Below are 23,303 nucleotides of genomic sequence, written 5' to 3' on the forward strand. Positions count from 1 at the left end.
ATCTGGGGGCGATGCAGCAGAGTAGTTTGGGTGTAGCCGGTCTAAGTGGGACCTTAGTCAGTGACCCATTAGAAGCTCAGAAGGGCTTCTACCATTGGTAGCACTTGGCGTAATGTGCTGTATGAGGAGGAATTGATCAACCCATGTTTGCCAATCTCCCGGGCCCATCCTGGATAGGGCTTCTTTTGCAGATCTCACCATTCTCTCCGCCTGACCATTGGTAGCCGGATGGAATGGAGCGACCAGGGCATGTTTGATTCCCTCTTCTGTTAAATAGATCTCGAATTGCATGGGCTTAAATTGGGGCCCATTGTCAGAGACTAAGACATTGGGCAGGCTGTGAGTGGAGCAAAGTCTCCGTAGTGCCTTGATGACCACTTCTGCCGTGGTGGAGGTCATGAGGAATACTTCTAGCCATTTCGAGTAGGTGTCCACAACTACCATAAAGGTCTGGCCATGAACTGGGCCAGAAAATCTATGTGCACCCTAGACCATGGTGCTTGAGGTCGCTCCCACTCCTTCGCAGGCGCCTCTGGGGGAGCTGGTCTGGACTCCTGGCATGGTGTGCAGGTAGCTACCCATTCTTCTATCTCCCTGCCCATGTTAGGCCACCACACGTAACTCCTGGCCAAAGATTTCATCCTGACAATTCCAGGATGCCCTATGTGTAAAGCCTCTAATACTGCAATGCGCAGTTTGGGTGGAACAATGACACACACCCCCCAGTAAAAAACCATTTATTACAGACAATTCATCACGTTTGCAGTAAAACATTTTAAATTCAGACCCCATAGGTCCCTTTGGCCAGCTCCTCCACACCCAGCTTAAAACCTGTCAGAATGTAGAGTCTTTTGCTGAGTGACAGATGACATCACAAGACAACACAGGACCAGCCTCAAGACAGTCAATGAGGAGGACAGGCATCTCGTGGGTAGGGTCTGGAAGCAGTTTAGGCAGTGGGCAACAACTCAAGGCATTGGCATGCCCCAAGGTAGAGCCAGGTTGATGGACAAGGTGATAACTGTAGGCGGCGAGGAAGATTGTCCATCTGGTCATTCATGGCGACAAAGAAGCAGAAGTAGGCCAGTCCCCAGCCAGCAAGCCCAGCAGTGGTTTGTGGTCTGTAATGAGTTCAAAGTCACGGCCGTAGATGTACTCATGGAACCGGTTCATGCCGGCAACTGCAGCCAGAGCCTCACGGTCCAGTTGGCTGTAGTTCTGCTCAGCCGCAGACAATGTTAGTGAGTAGTAGGTGATGGGTACCTTGATTCCATTGGGTATGCGGTGGCTGAGGATGGCTCCGATGCCAAACAGGGAAGCGTTGCACATTAGGACAAGTGGCAGGGTCTGGCTGTATTGGACCAAAAATGTGTGCACTGACAGCAGTTTCTTCACTGCGGCAAATGCGGCTGCTTCAGCTCTGCCCCAGGACCACTTGGTGTGTTTGCTGAGAAGCTGATGCAAAGGCTCAGCAACTGTGGCTTTCTGTTTGAGAAAGTCGATGTAAAAGTTAAGGAGCCCAAGGAACGCATGCAGTTCGGTCTGATTGCGAAGTGTAGGGGCGTCCTGGATTGCCTTGATTTTTTTGTTGATTGGGTGAATTCCATGGCTGTTTTTCACCCACCGGAGTCATCTGGGAAGCTTCCTGAAGGTTCTGGAGGGCAAAAAAAATGGTCCTATGAACAAACTGAAAGTCCGATTTGACCATAGGACCAGTTTTTCGCACAGAGTGTGAAAAATGGTCTTAAAAGAAGGCTGAAATCAGCTGGCCAGAGCATGCATGCATTCTAACCATCTGACAGGGCATTGCCTTGCGTGCCCTGACAAATGGCTCCGCGTGCCACCTGTGGCATGCGTGCCATAGGCTCGCCATCACGGGTATATTATTTGGTCTTTTGTGGTGTCAAGAAACAACAGCAGCATCCTTGAATGGTTTCCATGTATTTTTTTCTGTCTCCAGTAACAAATCTTTGAACTACTTGTCATTGATGATATATCTCATTTGTGGACCAATCAAGTGCCTTCCTTAATCTTAGTATTGCAGCAGATTTGAGGTTTGCAATCTATCCCTTCTACAGGTATTTGGCTTGTTGATGCCCTAGAGTCTCCTGAGCTACTAGGTGTGGTTCCCCTTGAGTATTGTCGTGATAAGGATCATGGTGTTCCTGGCAATATTACTTCTAGTGGAGGCATGTAAGGCGGTGGTTGGGGCAATTCTTCTGGGGCACTAGCTAGGACTGGTGGTTTCTGCTTGGGACTTTTGGGGAGTGTAACCCGAACAGCCATAAGCACACACTGTTGGTTTTGGCATTTCTTTAACCAAGCTGGAGGTCTCCTCAACAGATTATACCACATGTCAATATATGGGCTTGATCCGGATGTCCTAAATCAGGATCAAACACCAACCTATGGACATTTAAAGCTATGTTGGGATCAAAAGTACCTTTGTCAGGCCATCCAAAAGCAAAAGTGGGCCATTCAGATTCACAAAATTTCCTAAGCTCATGCCTGCTCCACTTAATGCCATAGTCCTGAGTCATATACCCTTCCTTAAAATGGTTTAACATACATTGTAAGGGGGTCAAGGGAACACTGCTACCCCCACCCATGGTCCTCCCAGGGTACCAGACAACAAAGATTTAACAATCACCTCACACAGGCTCTGACCCAGGGTACCGGGTAAACACAGCTACCGTAGGGAAATGCAGTAGCCCCCCCTCAATCACACACACTCATGCACTAGACAATCCACCCCCAAAACCTTCCACCTAGCGAGGGAGATCAGGCCTCACCTCTGGCTCAACAAGGAGTCCAGGCCTAAATAGGGTTTTCCCACAGTACTTGCCTCTTGTACTTGGCTTCCCTCCTGCGATGCTGGCCAGCCTTTCAGACACCTGGTCTCTGGTCCTTCTCTGGTGGTTCTTGGAATCGCCAACCGCCACTGCCGGAGCCCTCTGTCACTGGGAAGTCCCTCGGATCAAGGGTCCGTTGGCGCCAGGGAGGTTTCCCCTGACCAGATGAGCCCCGACACTGGGGTGGGGCGTCCCAGAGGGTTTGTAAAAACCCCTTGGCTCCTGGCTGGCTCACCAGAAATGTTGCAGCAGATTTGAGGTTTGCAATCTACTTACGAAAGACTAGGAGCCAAGACCACAAAGGTTCCAAGAGAAGACAGGTTTATTGGACGCGTCCAGAGTTCAAGTGTGATTGACACCAAGACTGAACTGCCGGGGCTATCCCCTGGCAGAGATTTTATACTTTTTAATTAAACATTACAAATCAAGAGGCGTTACAATAGGCGGATACATTTTAGGGTCAAGACCCTGCTGAGATCAGTAAAATACATTTTTGGAAAAATTACAAATACATGATTCTCATAAAGTTCCAAGTTACAATAGGGAAGTGAATCTTGGTTACTCATGAAGCAAACAGGTTATATTGCTAAAATATTGCTAAAATATCGCTGATTGAAGGTTAAAATATTGCTGATTTTAAAGCACGCACAAGGCTGTCATGATTATTTTTGGTTTGTTCCTTACACTCATGCTTCCTGTTTCACTCTTGTGCAAAGCTTGCATTTACGTTCCCTTAATTTTTGCAATACGAAAAAGAGGAAGTTTTTAGGCAGTAGTTCAAAAGTGAGCTTTGATTTTGATATTTAGCGTTTTAAAGGTTATAATATTTAGCCTGTTAGAATCACCTAACCTGGTCAACCATTGGTGGGTTTACCTCTGTACCCCCTCCTGCATCATTAGCATCAGTTATTCTTGAAAACATCTGTCTCAAATACATCCTTGGTTGTATAAATAGAGGCATAGAATCAAAATCACATGAAGGATTAGTACCACCTATAAATCTTTAATAAGACCACACCTGGAATACTGCACTCAGTTTTGGTCACCACATTATAAAAATGATTTTGAGACTTTGAAAGAGCAACTACAATTATTAAAGCCTTGAGACAAAAACATATGAAGAATTGTTGCAGGAATTGGGTATGGCCAGTCTAAAAAAAAGAAGGAATAGGGGTGACATGCTAGCAGTATTCCAATATTTGGGGGCTGCCAAAGAAGAGGGGCTCTGCTTATTTTTCAAAGGACCAGAAGGAAAGGTAAGAAGCAATGGATGGAAACTAATCAAGGAGACATGGAACTTGTAGTTAACTAGAAACTGCCTAAAGACAATTAACCAGTGGGACAGCTTGCCTTCAGAAGTTGTATGAGGATTCATCACTGGAGGTTTTTAAAAAAGACTGGATCTACCTTATTCATTGCTTTCAAAAAAATTTTATCAGTCTGATATATCATACCAGTTTTATGTGAAGTGGAAACAAAAATATCAGGAAAATATTTTATTTTTACTGTAGAAGGGGGCAAACATAAAGAGGCCTATCTGAATACACTTGGATATCTAATTCCATTGGATCCTTCCCTATTTCTCTCTCTGTTCACCTCTGAAAGAGATTAAGCAGTCACTCGGACTCCATTCCTTTTATTCCTGTTTAAGCAGAAATGCTTCCTACTTATATTGCAATAAATCATTTGGTGGTGCTCCCCTTTTCTATTCAAGTCTGGCCATATTAAATTGACCATCCAAGGTGATGCATAATATCAGTAAGTTAGCTACAATATACCACCTCAAATAAACTGTTAAAAATATCAAGCATATCTCTTGGCATCATCACTTTGTTCACAAATACAATCAATCTTTTCTTAAAATATCAATGTGATATTCAATCACTCAGATATTCCCATTCATGATTCTTGCCCAATACCCATAAAGATAGGAATATTAGAAAAGTTAGCTCCAAAAAAAATTTCTTTAGGTCTTCTCTAGGGGACTGAACTTTGGCTTAATAATTATCTTCTTGTTTGTGCATCTAAATTGCTATTATTAAATCTGCTATTCTCAAAATACCAATGAATTTCAATGCCCATTACAAAGACTAGGAAAAAAGATGCAGCATGTTCCTTCTCTCTTTCTCTTAAAATGTCAGGATCATTTCAAGCTGAAGAGAAACATAGTAAGCTTATGAGTGAAAAAGGATTCCCCACATCTGTTCTTGGTTAAATCAAGATTCAGACACAAGGAAGCCGGATGTGTTAATGGAAAAATTGCTAATGGTTTTATCCTAAGGAATGAGAGAAGTTCTTTGAGATTTGCCCTTGTAATGGGGATGGAAAATTTATTGATCTTAATGCTACTGTTGAGTCCCCATGTGGCGTGCATAACTCACAGGTGCAGTATCTTTCATCCATATCCTCCACATCACAAGTACCATCATCCAGGAGACCTTACGGTTGGTGGAATTTCATCTCAACTTGGTTCAGTCTCTGAAAAAACCACCTTTGAAGGTTATCCCCCAGCAGCATTGCCTGGACAGTTTCTGTAAGGAACGTAATTATTTATTTATATTATTCCTGCATTTATGACTGACAAACAAAAATAATTATAGAATTTCCATCAGAAAATAATAGATGAGGTGAAATTAAAGAAATGCTAAGAATAGCATTTTTTAATCCCCCAAACAACATATACTGTGGAAAAGAATTAATTAATTAATTAATTAATTAATTAATTAATTAATTAGACTTATATACCTCTTCATAGGGCTTTCAACCCTCTCTAAGCGGTTTACAAATTTTTTAGCAAATTGAGTCAGCAACTTGCCCCCACAGTCTGGGTCCTCATTTCACCCACCTCAGAAGGATGGAAGACTGAGTCGACCTTGAGCCGGTGAGATTTGAACCACTGAACTGCAGATGACAGTCAGCTAAAGTGGCCTGCAGTACTGCACCCTAACCACTGCGCCACCTCGGTTTGCTTTAAAAGCAAACTTCCTAAGACTTCCTAAGAGTATCTACCAGTATGATTCTCAGCCATTGCCATATTGCCCAGGTGATACAGTGGGGAGAAAGCTTGGGAACGCTGATTACACCTCTTATTCATTTTTCTGTATAGTCCTCCTAAATAAAATGTATTAAGTTGCCTTGTATCTAATAAAACAATGGCCTCCTTCAAACACACAATAATTTCTTCTACTCCAACTAACAATACAGGAGTGTCTACAAGCCTGGCTCTGTGTCAGAAGACTGTCTACCTTTTTGAAAGCCACATGTATATATATGGCCAAATATGGTTTTATCCTAAGGAATGAGAGAAGTTCTTTGAGATTTGCCCTTGTAATGGGGATGGAAAATTTATTGATCTTAATGCTACTGTTGAGTCCCCATGTGGCGTGCATAACTCACAGGTGCAGTATCTTTCATCCATATCCTCCACATCACAAGTACCATCATCCAGGAGACCTTACGGTTGGTGGAATTTCATCTCAACTTGGTTCAGTCTCTGAAAAAACCACCTTTGAAGGTTATCCCCCAGCAGCATTGCCTGGACAGTTTCTGTAAGGAACATAATTATTTATTTATATTTTTCCTGCATTTATGACTGACAAAAAAAAAAATAATTATAGAATTTCCATCAGAAAATAATAGATGAGGTGAAATTAAAGAGATGCTAAGAATAGCATTTTTTAATCCCCCAAACAACATATACTGTGGAAAAGAATGAAGTTTTAAAAGCAAACTTCCTAAGACTGAGTATCTACCGGTATGATTCTCAGCCATTGCCATATTGCCCAGGTGATACAGTGGGGAGAAAGCTTGGGAACGCTGATTACACCTCTTATTCGTTTTTCTGTATAGTCCTCCTAAATAAAATGTATTAAGTTGCCTTGTATCTAATAAAACAATGGCCTCCTTCAAACACACAATAAATTCTTCTACTCCAACTAACAATACAGGAGTGTCTACAAGCCTGGCTCTGTGTCAGAAGACTGTCTACCTTTTTGAAAGCCACATGTATGTATGTATGTATGTATGTATGTATGTATGTATGTATGTATGTATGTATAGATAGATAGATAGATAGATAGATAGATAGATAGATAGATAGATAGATAGATAGATAGATAGATTCCAGACATTCCCTGTTTTTATATCTGCAATTGTTTGCACAGATTTCTTGCAGAAATAAATATTGAATTCTTTACGCCTATACAATTGCACTTGTCTACAGATTTATTCTACATCCTCGTAGCTGAGTTTTGCCATGTTAGAAGTATAGGATTACTTGTTATAGAAGGGGCTGGCATGTTAGACTATGTTAGAATGTACAAACCTCTAGGATCCCCTTCTGATGTGCAATGCAACTCTCATTGTAGTGGAATTCCTAAGAATTACCAGCAAATCCTGACTTTGGCGTTTGCAATAAAGGAGATCAATGAAAACCCACAAATCTTACCCAATCTCACCCTGGGCTTCCATATTTATGACAGCTATTGCAATGCTCGAAAGACTTATCAGGCCATCATGCTGCTCCTATCAGCAACTGAGACACTGGTCCCCAACTATGTATGTAACATCCAGAATAAAGTCATAGCTGTTATTGGAGGACTGGATGCTGAAACCTCCCTTCAAGTGGCAACTCTCTTGGATATCTATAAGATTCCACAGGTAATCTGAACATTCTTGCATGCCAAGATCATTCTACTTTTAGTGTCCCACTTTTACAATTGAGCCTTGTTTTTTAGTGTTACATACAGTCTATTCAAGTAAATAATGTAGATGTTCATTGACTGTGAATGGCTGTTAAGTATTAAACTCCCACAGGTAGAATGGACATCCTTGCATGGAATGTGATGCTACTTATGACATGGTCCTTTCACAATGCAATTGTCAGCCTCTGCTTTGCTGTTGCTTCGGCTGCCATGAAACGGGGAGGGAGGGCATGGTATTTGGGAGGGGTTACTAATTGTGCTGGAGGAAGGTTCTGGAGCTCAACTGCCTGTCGGACTACGCATGCGTAGGAGATTCCCGCCAGGACTAACGGCACCGACATTCCATCTTCGTGATGCCTTTTGAAGTTATCTCACACCTGACACTTGGGAGAATTATGATTGGACTGTAACTGTGATGCCAAGGGGAGGGGTATGGATTATTCTATATATCAATCGCTTTCGCGCCTAAATAATCAGACTTCGCTTCGCTATGCCTTTAATCATTTATAATTAGTAAAAGTACACTTGATTTCTACTCATGGAGTCTCGTGGTCTTCTTTCCTAATTATCTAATGGAGAGGTTCTGACAGCAATTTTGTTTTTCAGGGTTAAATATATTCAAATAGTAAGTAGTATTTGGAGTCAAATAGTGAATAGTTCTGAACTAGAAATATAACTCTTCTCTGAAATTTGGCATCTTTGTGTTTCAGCCAAGTCTAGCCATTTTTCTTGAATTTAACTTAAGTTTTTTAGCCCAAAACAGGGCATCATCTGCAAACAAACGTTTTCACACATTCATGTCTTAATATTCTCCAGAAAGCATTTCATGTGTCTAAGGAAGATTAGAAGCATTCAATATAAAAATCAACCCAATAGCAGTTATGCACCAGAACCCATTACATTACTGAAGGGTAAAGTACCTGGCTCAACACTACAGTGTGCCCACATCTGTAATTTTTTTAATTTTTTGAATAAATACAAACAGACAAAACACACACACACAAAACCCACAAAACTATCTTCCATTACAAATTGTAGAAAGTGTGTTGATTGGCTACAAAAACTTTTGTGCAGCCCTTCCACAGTCATCACCTACAATTCATATCAAATCATACATTTTAAATGAAGTATATTTATAGATATTACTATCATCAAACTTCAAACTTCATTTGACTATAAATGTTTTTATGTCCTTTTCTATAAAATATTCCAGATTTAAAGCAAAATCACATAATGACATTCCATTAGCTCTTCCCAATATCATCCAGTAACATTATATCTTTATCACGTTCTAATTAAAAATTGGTTATATTTAATAACAGAGTTTTTAAACATCCTTTTCCTCTTATCAAACATATATATATAACTGTATCCATTATCACTTCATTTTATACATAATGCTCTAAATTTAAGTAAATTTGACTTATTTTTTTTATTATAAGTTTTCATTACATCAACCTGTGTCTTTCCAGTAATAATGCAGTCTTATGTCTCTTGGTACTTTCACAATGCAATTCTGTTTTTTAGAGTTAAATATATTCAAATAGTAAATAGTATTCGGAGTCAAATAGTGAATAGTTCCAAACTAGAAATATAACTCTTGTCTGGAATTTGGCATCTTTGTGTTTGAGACAAGTCTAGCCATTTTTCTTCTGTACCTTGGGGTCATAATGCCCAATTATTCAATGTTTTGAAAATTGTTGTATAAAGCTTGGTTTGCTGTCTCTGGATCTTGATTTGGTTTTTGTTTTAATATTTATAAATTGCAGTCTGATTAAGAATAACTTCATGAAGTGAATCCCAACTGGGTAACTAACGTAAAGTTTAATAGTTTAATGGTTTAATGTAAAATGTATATCACCTCCCAGTTGAAACCATCTCTGTTCTGAAATTGAAGAAATTTCATGACGTCTTTGACTGCCAATTGACCTTCACACATTTGTCCTGCATAATCAAATCAAGAGTTTATTCCAGTCTTAGCCTTTAAATTATATATTCCATATGAATGCTTTATATTTTGTAACTAAAAGTCTTTGGTTATGTTTATGATGCACTCAATTTATTTTGCTATCTTGGGCCTTATAGGGATGTCAAAAGTTTGTAATAAGTTCTTAGTGTCTGAAATGTTTCTGAGATATGGCAGAGCTGTTTTTCCCCCATGAGATGTGAAGATTGCACTGTGATTTTATATGTGGCTAGATATTTCTTTATACAGTTACATTTTCTATTTTTATATAGTGAATGATTTTACAACAAAATGAATGTTTATGAAGTATAATATAAAAGGTCTGTAACAATTCCTGAAGTTTTGTTTTACCTTCAATAGTAGAAATCTAACATTTTAAAATTGTACATCAACATACAAATTACTTGTTCTTCTGTGCATTTAGTCAAAACTATTGGATTTTGCATGTGGAAAAGCAAGGATTATATAGTCTATTTTGATATTTGAAAATATGAAGCAGCAATTACCAAGAATCTACTCCTTGGTTTTAGATAAATTCATATCAGTAATTCCTCCAGATCTGGAGCATCACTGAATGCCATTCAGCAGACTTACAATATCTTCCACGCTATTAGACTTTCCAGAACCACTATCTCAATGGAATTCTCATTTCAAGAAGGCAATGAATTCCTTTCCAGAATTCCCATCTCAGTCTGGCACTCAAGACTGTTTTCAAGGGTTGGTATAATGATTATTAATTCAATATATGTTGATTGTTTTGAACACTTGAAAATCATATCTAGATACTGCTCTTATCTTCTTTTCCTTTTCCTCTCAGCTCATTTATGGCTCTGCTCCAATAATGAATGATAAAACTCCAGGCCTTTCATTTTATCAGATGGTTCCTCCAGAAGAACTTCAGCATAAAGGGATTCTTTCACTACTGCTACATTTTAATTGGACATGGGTTGCGATCCTCATCATGTACAATGATCAGGGAGAAAAATTTGTAGAAACAATGGTTCCTCTGTTGTCCAAAAATGGGATTTGTGTTTCTTTCATTCAACAAGTCCCCAAAATTACTGATTTCAATAGCCTTGAAGGCATGCTTCAGCAGGCAGCAAAAATCTATGATCATGTCATGGGTGGTAATACCAATGTACTGTTTTACCATGGAGAATCCTTTGCTCTGAGCTATTTGTTATGGATACAGTATGTTCCTAATATAGAAGAGGTGAGAAGTAAACCAAAAGGTATTGTGTGGATAATGACAGCACAGGTGGAGTTCAGTTTAAATCCTTTTCAGCGTGCTTGGGATATCAAAATAATTGATGGTGCCCTTTCCTTGATAGTGCACTCCACTGCTCTACCAGAGTTCAGATCATTTGCTAGGAAGCAAAACCCCTTCACTGCAAAGGGAGATGGATTTATCAGACAGTTCTGGCAAGAAGCCTTTGACTGTGTATTCCCAAATGTTATGAGTGATGTGCCTGAGAATATTTGCAGTGATACAGAGGATTTGGAAAGCCTTCCTGGGACTCTTTTTGAAATGGACATCACTGGCCACAGTTACAGTGTCTACAATGCTGTTCATGCCATAGCTCATGCTTTACATGCTCTTACATCCTCTAGAAATACTGAGAGATCAATGGTGGGTAGAGTAAAAAGAAACATTCATCATCAAGACTTCTGGCAGGTAATAAATATCCTCATTAGGAAAAGTACTATGAGTAAGCATGATAGCAGCCTTGAATCTGTATTTAGACTATTTCCCATGTTGTAGAATTGGGGAAAAAAATGCTTCAATAAAAATGTTGTGCTTCTTTAATAATTGATTTTTTTCTTATTTAACTATTAATTACTACATGCCTATTATCCATTGATTTCTTTTGTTTCTTCTCCATTATTAGATAACTTGTAACTTTTTAAATTTTCGATTCCCCATGAACCTCACATGGAAATATATCTGTATATTTTTCTACATTTTTATTATCATAAAGAGAGAGATTTAATTTAGCTCTGGCTGTGGGCAAGGATGAAAGCCTTTGCTTTCACCAATACTGAGAAGTGGCATCGCATCATTGTGCTTCATGAAGAGGATTACTCCTGTGCAGAAATAGCCAAGAGAGTGAAATGCCATCGCACCTCAGTGAACAGAGTGGTTGAAAAATACCAAATAACTGATTCAGTTGATGACAGGCTCCACTCCGGAAGACCAAGAAAGATGACAAAACGGCAAGATTGGGCTCTGAAACACATTTCAATGGCTGACAGGAAGCTCACCTCACCTCAGATTAGAAGAATTTGGGGTGAAACATGGTGTAAAAGTGTGTACAAGCACAATGCATTGCAGACTGCTTGCCAGAGAGCTCAAAAGCTGCAGGATTTGAAGTAAACCTTTGCTCACAGACGCTCACTGCTCTCGTTGACGTCCGTGAGCCAAGAAGTATGCCAAGTGGACTAACGAATAGTGGGCCAAGGTAATCTTCAGTGACGAGAGCAATTTCTACTTGACTGGGAATCAATGCAATAAGTATGTCAGAAGACTGCCTGAATCTATTTGTGAAGCATCCATTGCACGTGATGATCTGGGGCTGTATCGCTGCTTCTGGTATTGGTCAGATACAAATCATGCAGGGAATCATGAATTCCAAGCAGTATGTTGAAGTCCTGGAAAAGACTATGTTTCCTTATGTTCAGCAACTTGTAAGGAAGAATTTTTACTTCCAGGATGACAACACTCCCTGTCATCGAGCCAAGTCCTTCCAGCAGTGGATGAAGAAGCCTGGCGTTCAACTCCTGGATTGACCAGCTCAGAGCCTGGATTTGAACCCAATTGAAAACTTGTGGGCCAAGATTAGTTAAAAATAAGCAAGAAGCATCTGAAGACCAAGCAGGAGCTGATTGAATCCATTATTGCAGCCTGGTACCACATTGTCACCAAAGATCACATGCAAAGGCTTATGCAGTCTATGCCAAAACAATGCCGCCTGGTTACAAGCAATAAGGACTGGCGAATTTCATATTAGTAACCATGTTTGGTTACATAAACGGTCCTTTTCAGGGCCACAAACAATAAAAATGTTAACAAAACACTAGCATCGGCCTTAGTAGTTGCAAAATGTATGCCACTAGATATGCATCAGTTAATCTGTTTTCATAGTCATTGTAAGCATGCATTGTAAGAATGCAAGAAAATTCACAACCCCCATCCAAACAGCACCAAATTGCAAAATGCTTATGTTTTTCACATAAAAACCACCAGTGTTTATTTAAATATAACAATATTTACATAGCAGTTAGCATAAAATATCATAAAATCAATGGCCTATCCAAAAAAATGTCATAAACCATAAACTGTAAACTGTAAAGCGTGCAGGACTTTTTCACAAGCTGTATGTGCTTCTATTTAGGATTTCTACACATGACCAGACAAATGATACTGTGGTGATGCTGACCAGGTATCTAGGGATCTAAGAATCTGGATGGAGAGTACTGAGAAACTTTAGGTTTGACCCTTTAAGACTAGCTTCTAGTTTCCTTCCAGATGCAATTCAAAGTGTTGATCAACAGTTTTAAAGCCCTGTGGGGTACAGGGCCAGGTTATCTGAAGGGCCACCCATTCCCTAAGTACATCTATTCATCCTACCAGGTCACATTGGGTAGGAACACTCCTACTGTAGTTCCTGCCCCTAAATATTACCATCTTATGGAAACTAGAAAGCATGTCTTTTCCATGGCAGTCCCTGTCCTTTGGAACATTCTCTGCCCTGACATTTGAAAGGTCTCTGTCCTACTTGCCTTGTTTTAAATAAACAAATTATTTTAATTTATATCTTTGACTGCATCTTCTCTTTAATTGCAATACAATGAGAAGGAAGTAAAACGTGACTAAATATCTACATTTCAGTTCTCTATCAGCATGGAGTCTGTAATCCAAAATTCTTGCATTTTTATTTTCAATTTAGTTCCAATATTTTTTGAGAAGTGTGGCTTTTAACAATAATGCCGGGGAACAGATCTCCTTTGATCAGAATGGGATTGTAGCAGCTGGCTTTGATATTATCAATATGATACCTTTCCCGAACAAGTCATTTCTTCGTGTGAAAGTTGGAAATGTGGACCATTCAGCCACTCCAGATAAAATATTAACCATCAATGATGAGATGATAACATGGCACAGCTGGTTTAACCAGGTAGAGTTTAATTATTGTCCTTATTTCTGAATCAACAGGCTTTCTCTAATTTATGAAGTTTTATCATATTGGACAAAATGAATTTTTTATATAGAGTTAGTTCCACATAAGCAACTTCTAGACCCATATTGCATTATGAATAAAATTGACCATTAACTTTTCTAGTTGAAAGTTAGTGAGGCATCATGTTTTCATGATATAATAATATTGTAATGTAATGTAATTATGACAGTATTATTATATAATAATATTATAAGAATTTATGAGTGCATTTGTTTAATCTAAACACAAGTATATTTAACTGAGCTTTATATTGGTGTTTTTGCAATATAAAAGTCTTTTCTGAACCATTATTTCTACCCCTAAACTGGAAAAATGCCCATGCCATGTTTGCATCATTTCAAATATGGACACTAGTCCAAAAGCTTCCAGATATATAAGGTTTGTCTTTAATCACCAGGTGAAACCTGTTTCTGCCTGCAGTGAGAGCTGTTATCCTGGGTTCAGCAAAAAAGTGAAAGAGGGGGAGCCATTTTGCTGTTATGACTGCATCCCATGCCCGGAAGGGAGGGTTTCAACCAAGAATGGTAAGAGATATTCATCTACTCCTCATTTTTTTCTATCCATAAAACAATTAATTACATGTTGATTAAAGTCAAGATGGTGTTCACTCTAAAATGTGGGGAAGTTTTCTGAACCTGAAAATTAATCATTTATTCTCTCTGGAAGAGTCAAATATAAATTGACCATTAGATGATGATGATGATGATGATGATGATGATGATGATGATGATGATGATGATGATGATGATGATGATGGATAAAATGGACAACTATTTGTCTGACATGATATAAAGTTTCCTGCCTGAGCAGTGCATTGGATAGAAGACTTCCAAGGTCCATTCAATTCTGTTATTCTATTCTAAATTACATTAAATGATCTCCATTCACACCCTGAGGGCTATCATCCAATTATTTATGAACCATCTCTGTAAGTCCTATACACAAGCATCACTGAACAATATTTACATCACTTTTTTTGTTTACCATAAATATATAAACTTTTCTAAACCAATGGTTTTCATCACATTAAATAACTTTGGTGGCTACAGACCATGGCCACGGACACCCCATGATTTAACTCAAGATTTGTATCATAACATTTTTTTCAAATCTTCAAGGACCCCCTGTGACCACTGGTCTAGATAATTTTCATTTACATGCGTCAGATCCCATCTTCAAAACAATGATATCTAATGGAATCCAGAAGTTTCTCTACCCCAGTTTCTGCCTTCTTGAAATACTATCTCTCTAGTAGTTTGAGTAGCCTTAACCTTGCTGTTTTTAAAACAAGCTTGGTAACAAGCTAGACTCTGTGTTAGGGAAGTAGAAGCTTTCTGGTTGAAATTACATTAATGTTTCATAGGTTAACACCACCTTTTACTAGACTGATTTTCTATTTTTCAATTGTATGCCCTCCAGAATCAGAAAAAATGGCCTTTTAGATTTCATAGACAAAGAAATGTTTCTCCTGACATACATATCTTCTATTTCTATAAAACAGCATGGGCAAAAGTGTGTGTGTGTGTGTGTGTATATGTGTGTGTGTTTGTGTGCATGTTCATGCACACTTATATATAGACTTTCTTTCTTTTAACATCTCCCAACATTTATATATCTTGACTTTTCACCATCAATATTATCTTTTTTAGCCAATATTCTTTCAATTATCTATTTGCTCTGATCTTTTGCCATTTATGGATCACTTGCAAAAATTTGTATTACTTTTCAAATCTATATTCTTTGTTGCCTGATAGCAAAAATTAAGCAGAACTTAAGTTTTTTAGCCCAAAACATGGTATCATCTGCAAACAAACATTTTCACACATTCATGTCTTAATATTCTCCAGAAAGCATTTCATGTATCTAAGAAAGATTAGCAGCATTGTATAAACAACCCATGCTCTTTTCACTATCACTCTCTGTAAACAAGCTGAGGAACCTTGAAATGCAAAATCAAATGACCAAAGAGAAAAAAGAATAGAAAATATTTCCAAGCTTTCCAAGCCTCCAGCCTTCAAGTGGCAGTGTTACTTCCTTTTCCTCTGTTATTACAGCCCTCTTTGTATTCCTTTTATATTTGCTTTATATTCCAGGCTGAAAGAAAACTAAATTGTTAAATGGAGCAAAAAAAAAACCCATCCAATCCAGCATTATAAAAATAAGAACAAAAATTAATCCATAGGTATAAAAAATATTAAAAAGTAGTAGAAGAAAAACTAATCCATTCAATTTAAAGAATAGGAAACATTTGCAAAAATTCCATCCATAAAAGAATTTTTTTTAAACGAAGGATGACACACTGTCTAATGTAGATTAATTTCACTGCTTGTTCTCTTCTGTTTTCAAATTTAGCTTTAATTTTTTTGTGGGTAATCTCTTTTATTATAATAAGATTTCCTCACCAGATGGACACACTTTCTCTTTCTGTTTTCCTCTCATTCTGGAGCTGTCCCAACTTCAGCATCTTCAATGGCTGCGCTTCTGTCACCAGCAAAAAAAGATTGTCTTGGCTCAATCAGGGACTTTGCAGTGTCCCTGAGATCAGCAGGACATACTCTTCACATCTGTACTTTTAGGGATGTCCCCAGGGAGTGGGCGGCATACAAATCTTATTAAAGTTGCAAAGTTGCAAAGTTCTAGGTTAGAAGCTATCCAAATATTCAAAGTTCCTAATATGGGTTTCTTATGTTACCCTTAGCCCTCTTATCCACCTGGAATTAGGCTCTATCCTTTAGAAGTTCTTCAGATATTAGTTAAAGGGATTTCTTTAGGAAACGTACTTGTTGACATTACCTTGATTAAAAATTATCTGTATGATAATATATGCTATAGCAGTAATGCAAATGTAGAAATGCAGACCATACATGAGGATAACATATCAATCTTTTTTTTCAGATAGAAATGAGTGTTCTAAATGCAAAGACAAATTCTATCCAAACAAGAAACATGATTTTTGTATTCCAAAAACTATTAGTTTCTTGACTTATGAAGAACCATTAGGAATCAGTTTAGCCTGCCTTGCTTTTTCTTTTTCTTTTTCTACTGTTTTTGTGCTTGGAGTATTTATGAGACACCACAACACTCCCATCGTCATAGCCAACAACCGGGATCTCTCCTATACACTCCTCATTGCCCTCCTGCTCTGCTTCCTTTCGGCACTGCTCTTCATTGGCCAACCAGGAAGATTTACCTGTCTACTCCGACAAGCTATTTTTGGTATAGTCTTTTCAGTGGCTGTTTCTTCTGTCTTGGCAAAAACCATCACGGTGGTTCTGGCTTTTATGGCCACCAAACCAGGATCCAAGATGAGTAAGTGGGTGGGGAAAAAAATATCTAATTCCATCATTGTTTCCTGCTCCCTGATTCAAACAAGCATCTGTATTTTGTGGCTGGCAAGAGCTCCCCCCTTCCCAGATGTTGATATGATCACGGTTATTGAAGAAATTATCCTGCAATGTAATGAAGGCTCTGTGACCATGTTTTATTGTGTTCTTGGCTACATGGCTTTCCTGGCTCTTATCAGTTTCATCACAGCTTTTCTTGCCAGGAAATTACCTGACAGTTTCAATGAAGCCAAGTTCATCACCTTCAGCATGTTGGTCTTTTGTAGTGTTTGGCTGACCTTTGTCCCAGCGTACTTGAGTTCCAAAGGGAAATACATGGTGGCTGTGGAGATCTTTTCCATCTATGCTTCAGGTGCTGGGCTGCTGGGCTGCATCTTTTTCCCCAAATGTTATATCATTGTGTTTAGGCCAGACTTGAACAACAAGGAACAAATAATGAGAAAAAAAGGGTGATTAATAACCACTCTCTGTCATCCTCAATCAAAAGTTTTTAATCTAGATTTATAAACAATATAGAATATTCATGGAAATATCTATCTGAGATCCTGATTTAAATAATTTTTAAGATTTAACTAAGGGGAAAGTATGTACCCTGATTCTTTGTTTCAGTTGTTGAGACATTAACTTGTCTTTTAAGCATCTTTTCTGAAGCACATTCAGCTATATAATCTATGTATAGTAGCTTCAATCTTGAACATTGGCCATTGTAGTCTAAGATTTTTTTTTCTTAACCTTTGGGCTGTTAACTGTTAAAGACATTTGGGTTAGCAGATCTCCAGGGGAAATATGGTGAGTTAAAGATGAACAACGACCACAGCAAAAACCAAGAGACTTATGGTTATTCAGTTCCTTGGAATCTTTTCAAATAAAGAGAGGAAGGGTGAATGCCTACATGTGCTACAGATAACTGTTCCTCACAAGTAGATCACAGGACCTGGCTGCTTAGGGATCCCAACACCCACAAAGACTGCTTAAAATTACAGCAGGGTAAAAATACAGCTCTGCAAACAATCCTCACATTTAAGCATTCCTACAGCCTCATGAATGCCCGTTAGGCACATGAATGCCAGTCACAACTAGCTTACAACAAGCAGAGTTTGTTGTAAACCAGTAGCAAAATTCTAAGTCACAAGCATTTTATTTTTCCCACTTAGCATCTGTGTCACTCCATTTAACAATAGAAGGGAAAGTAAGATCATATGTCTGCTGAAGTCACATGATTTTCCACTTAGTGGTAAAGTTTCCTATCCCAATTGAATGACTAAATGGGAATTACTTGTATATTCAAAGGCTTCAGGGCAGGGGTATCAAACTCAATTTAATTGAGAACCATATAAGGGTTGTGTTTGATCTCAGGGGGGTGGGGCAAAGGTGGACGTGGCCAGTGTGGGCATGAACAGCTCAACCTCACTCGTGTCTGGCGTTCCTGTGGTAGCCCAATGCTCATCTAGCAAAAAGGACTCCCAAGCTCCATTTTTGACTGCAACGGCTTCCTGCAATCTTGTGACAGTGAAAACGGAGCTTGGGAAGGGCCCTTGTATAAAACTTTTCCTTTAGATGAAAAATTTTATGTGAAAACATTTGTTTTCTTATATAAAATCAAAGTTCCATGACTTTTCCAGTTGTTTGTCCATTCATGTGTCCCCCCACAAAAAACGGCTCTTGTTTTAGATGTAGTTTAATCTCTAAACTTCTCTGAATTAATATGTTTTTCTGTCCAAAATTGTTTGGGCTACTTACACATCCATCAAATATAACATTTCTATTATAAGCTGTCCAGAGTTTAATAAATAAAAAACTAAACAAATTCTGCTGCTTAAGTACTTGGTCAATGCCTGGAGGCTATAAGAGCCTGAATTGGGGGGGAGGGGTGACAGCAGCCTCTCATTTTGTTGAATGTTTAGAGAAATATCCTGCTCAGGAGAAATATAAAGAATCTTGATGATATTCATTTGATTTTTTTTCCTCCCAAATATATTCCATTGGAAATTGATTTTCCATTTTTAGAGAAAGAAATCCAATGGTATATAGGTTATATACATAACCTATACCTATACATTATATGTTATAATGTTTATATACAAGTTTAAATTTTGAAACTCAGAATAACCAAACAACAACTAGTTATCCCAAATAAATGAGAATTATTCAGATCTGTATAGGAAGAGAAAAAGAATAAAACCTGAATGCTAACCCAGGATAGAAAATAGAAACTACCTAGCGTGGTACTCCAGCTCTATGTAAAATGAACCGATTTGCTCAATCTACCACCAGACACTGCCATTATCATCACTATCACTAGGCACCATCTTTCACCATACTCATTTTCTGTTTTTCAGTTGTATGCCCTCCAGAGTCATAATAAATGGCCTTATAGATTTCTTTTCAGACTTTTTGTTCTATCATTCATCCCCACATGAAAGAGTAGAACGTGATAATAATATGTGGACTGGATTATTTTGGTAAGCCTCTTTGTTATAACTTTGACCGCTCCTGGGAGACAACATATCAGAGAACATATTAGAAACAACAATGGAACAAGGGATGTTCCTAGGTTAGAAGGTGTCCAACTCAAATTTTCCAATATGATAATATGGGTTCCGTATTCTAACACTCTTATCTACCTAGAATGGGGCTCTATCTCCCTAGGAACCCTTCTGAGGTTCGGTTGTTCAGGTCCCGATTGATGGAAGACTTTTTGTCATGAAGACAAAAAGAGTTAGACTGGCTTACTGAGACATCCATGCATCCCATTTTTGACCTTCTCAGCCTTCAGAAGATGGGTGCGGAAATATGGGTAGAGCAGCATTGTGGTCCAGTGCAGGCCAGATTAATGGCTTCGGCAGGCCATATTTGAGGACTTCTGGACTACACCCTTTAACTACACTCTTTTTGAATAATTATTTAATTCCAATGGGGAAAAGCAATTATTTAGCTACCTGACCCATGCCATACAGTACTATATTATTGAACAGATTTAACTCAAATGTACAGATGCTATTTAATGCAAGATACATTATCTTATCCAGAGAATACACTAAGGGCCAATATACTATAGTTCTTAGTTACTCATATAAAATATATATGTTCTGTACACATAGAAAAGATAAATTAAAACATTTTTTCATAATTTATTAGCAGATATTTCTTTCATTCCATTTGTCAAGTAATATATAAATGATATATTAATAAAACAAATGTCAAATATTATGAAACACAACTTGTGTGCCAATAAAATTTAGCAGGATTTTTTAATAATCTATAATTATATATTTATAATAATATATTAACTTTATGATTATGCATGATGGTTAGGTACATAATATGTATGAGAAAAACATCACATCATTTGTTTTCTTTTTTAGACAGAAATAAATGTTCGAGATGCAAAGACAAATACTACCCAAACAAAAAACACAATTTTTGTATTCCTAAAAGTATCAGTTTCTTGAGATACAAAGAACCCTTAGGGATCAGTCTGGCCTGTCTCTCACTTTCTTTTTCTATGATTAATGTTTTTTGTGCTTGGAGCATTTATAAGGCACCATAACGCTCCCATTGTGGTAGCCAACAACTGGGATATGACTTATCCTCTCCTCATCGCCCTCCTGCTCTGCTTCCTTTCAGCACTGCTATTCATTGGACAACTAGGAAAGTTTACCTGTCTCCTAAGACAAACAACTTTTGGAATGGTCTTCTCAGTGGCTGTTACTTCTATCTTGGCAAAGACCATCACAGTGGTTCTGGCTTTTATGGCCACCAAACCAGGATCCAGAATGAGAAAATGGGTTGGGAAAAAATTAACTACTTCCATTGTTATTTCCTGCTCCCTGATTCTAGCAGACATTTGCACTCTGTAGTTGACAGTCACTCCCCCCTTTCCAGATATTGATATGATCTCAGTGACTGAAGAAATTATCCTGCAATGTAATGAAGGCTCTGTGACCATGTTTTATTGTGTCCTTGGCTATATGAGTCTCATGGCTCTTACCAGTTTCATCAGAGCTTTTCTTGCCAATAAATTGCCTGACAGTTTCAATGAAGCCAAGTTCATCACCTTTAGCATGTTGATCTTTGGTAGTGTTTGGTTGTCCTTTGTCCCAGCATACCTGAGCTTCAAATTGTGTGGTTGTTGAGTGTTTTTTAAATTGTTGTAGTTGTTTGTCTGTTGTCTTTTTTCCTCCTGTTTGTATTCCCCCCCTCCTACTTGGTTTGTGAGCCGCCCTGAGTCCCTCTGGGAATAGGGCAGCATAGAAATGCAATAAATCAAATCAATCAAAGGGACATACATGGTAGCTGTGGAGATCTTTTCCATCCTAGCCTCCAGTGCTGTGCTTCTGGTTTGCATCCCCTCCCCCCGCAAAAAAAATTATATGATTGGGTTTAGGCCACACCTGAACAAAAGGGCACAACTAATGAGAAGAAAAGAGTAATTAATCTCTTTCTTTTTAGATCAAACATTTTTAATCTAGATTTTTGCATTTCTAGTAGAATATTCATGAAAATGTCCCTCTCAGAAAGTGATTTTATTTAATTGTTCTGCATTTTTCAAACATTCTAATGTATCTTACCTTTTCTCATCAGTTCTTGGCATTCTCTTTTTCAGCATATTTGCTGAAGCTCATTCACTTTTCTTTCATTATTGCTTCCTTCATGATGAGAAGGAATCTCAATGTCTAGTATAGGATACCACCTTTCTGGAATTTGTCAGAGACATTTTGGTGAAGAAGAAACATGAGTAAGTAAACCTTGAATGAGGCTAGTCAATAAATGCTCTAATATTTTCAGAGGTCAGTTAGTGACTGGAAGAAGACACCTCAGTTTATTGGGTTTAATTAAACAGAACAGAAATCATCCAAGATTTAAAGAAGTATCTGTTACACTAGATAACATTTTTTCAAAGGTTTTGCTTTCTAAAATGGTGATTATTACAAATATACTTTCAGAATAACTATGTCATGTATGAATCTTGAAAAACATTAAGTTTTAATTATTGTGTTGTATTAAATTGCACAATGTTTCCAGCATTGACAATGAGTTCAACATGATTAAAAGTATTTTCTTGCTTATGTGCATGTGTATTTTGTGTCCATTAATAATCAGCCAGCATTGAGGGAATTCAGTTATCCTAGTACCATTTTTCCATTATGGCAATGTCCAGGTGAAACCTGTTCATCATTGACTGTACCTAGAATTTTGGGAAAGAAGTCCAAGTGTGGACTTCTTAAAGAAAATTAATCTTTAGTAACATATTGCAGTTCATTATCTTGTATGCTTAAGAGGTTTGTCAACCAACTGTATATAGCAGTGATTGTGAACCTTTTTTGGCTGCCACGCCAAAAGCAGGGGGAACAGAGGGGGGGCATGTGCCAGTGTGTCATACCCATAATGCTATGCACACATGCCCACCAGCATGCATGCATGCTTGTGATCAGCGACCTCCCCCTTCCACTTTTGCCTTTTTCCCCCTCTGTTTTTTCGCCTTCCCCAGGCTCCAGAGGCTTTCTAGGAGCCTGGGGAGGGAAAAAACAGCCTCCCCCCCCCCCGATACCCTCCGGAAGCCTTAGGAGCTTCCCTGAAGCCTCCAGAGGGCAAAATCAGACCTACAGGGAACCCAGAGGTTCGGGAATGGTGACTTCTGGTTTGTCCCTAGGGCCGACTTTTGACCTCTGGAACCTTCAGGGGATTTCTCTAAAGGCTCCGGAGGGCGAAAAATGGCCCTAGGTGGAATTCGGAAGTCACTTCCAGTTTGCTCATAGGGTCAGTTTTTGCCTTCCAGAGCCTTCAGGGAAGAGGTCAAAAATCAGCCCTATGGACAAACCGGAAGTCACCATTCCTGAACTTCTGTATTCCCTGTAGAGCTGGTTTTTGCCCTCCCTGAAGGCTTCGGAACGCCCTCCCTGAAGGCTTCAGAGAGCAAAAACCAGCCCTACAAGCAAACTGGAAGTGACATCAGGTGTATGAAGGGACACTCAGGCTTCAGAGTAACAAACAGCTCTTTGTTAGCACAATTCAACTATGTACAATCCAGCGAAGGTTGAGTCTGACAGCAGCCCTTTTATAGGGAGCTATCAGACCCTTCGACCAATCAGATTGAATCTCTGTTCCTGCCTGAAGAGAGCACCTTGGCGAAAACCATTAGTACTATTTCTGATATCTAACACCCCTTCCATCTTAGATTGGATCAACCGACTTGTGCC

General features: G+C 38.5%; 1 protein-coding gene across 1 annotated transcript; it reads left to right on the top strand.

Annotated features, from left to right (window-relative positions):
* The first annotated feature begins 1,005 nt into the window (after positions 1–1,005).
* Positions 1,006–17,556, top strand: LOC148046280 (vomeronasal type-2 receptor 26-like). Its single transcript, XM_087714656.1, has 9 exons — positions 1,006–1,237; positions 2,079–2,193; positions 5,236–5,385; positions 6,251–6,400; positions 7,016–7,511; positions 10,339–11,196; positions 13,469–13,696; positions 14,157–14,283; positions 16,655–17,556. Exons 1-9 carry the CDS (start codon positions 1,006–1,008, stop codon positions 17,554–17,556), a joined length of 3,258 nt encoding a protein of 1,085 aa, XP_087570782.1.
* Positions 17,557–23,303: the final 5,747 nt, after the last annotated feature.

This window comes from Thamnophis sirtalis, unplaced genomic scaffold, assembly GCF_051295495.1.
Source record: "Thamnophis sirtalis isolate CommonGarterSnake01/CBP01778 unplaced genomic scaffold, rThaSir2_p1.2 scaffold_4, whole genome shotgun sequence".
Taxonomy (NCBI): domain Eukaryota; kingdom Metazoa; phylum Chordata; class Lepidosauria; order Squamata; family Natricidae; genus Thamnophis; species Thamnophis sirtalis.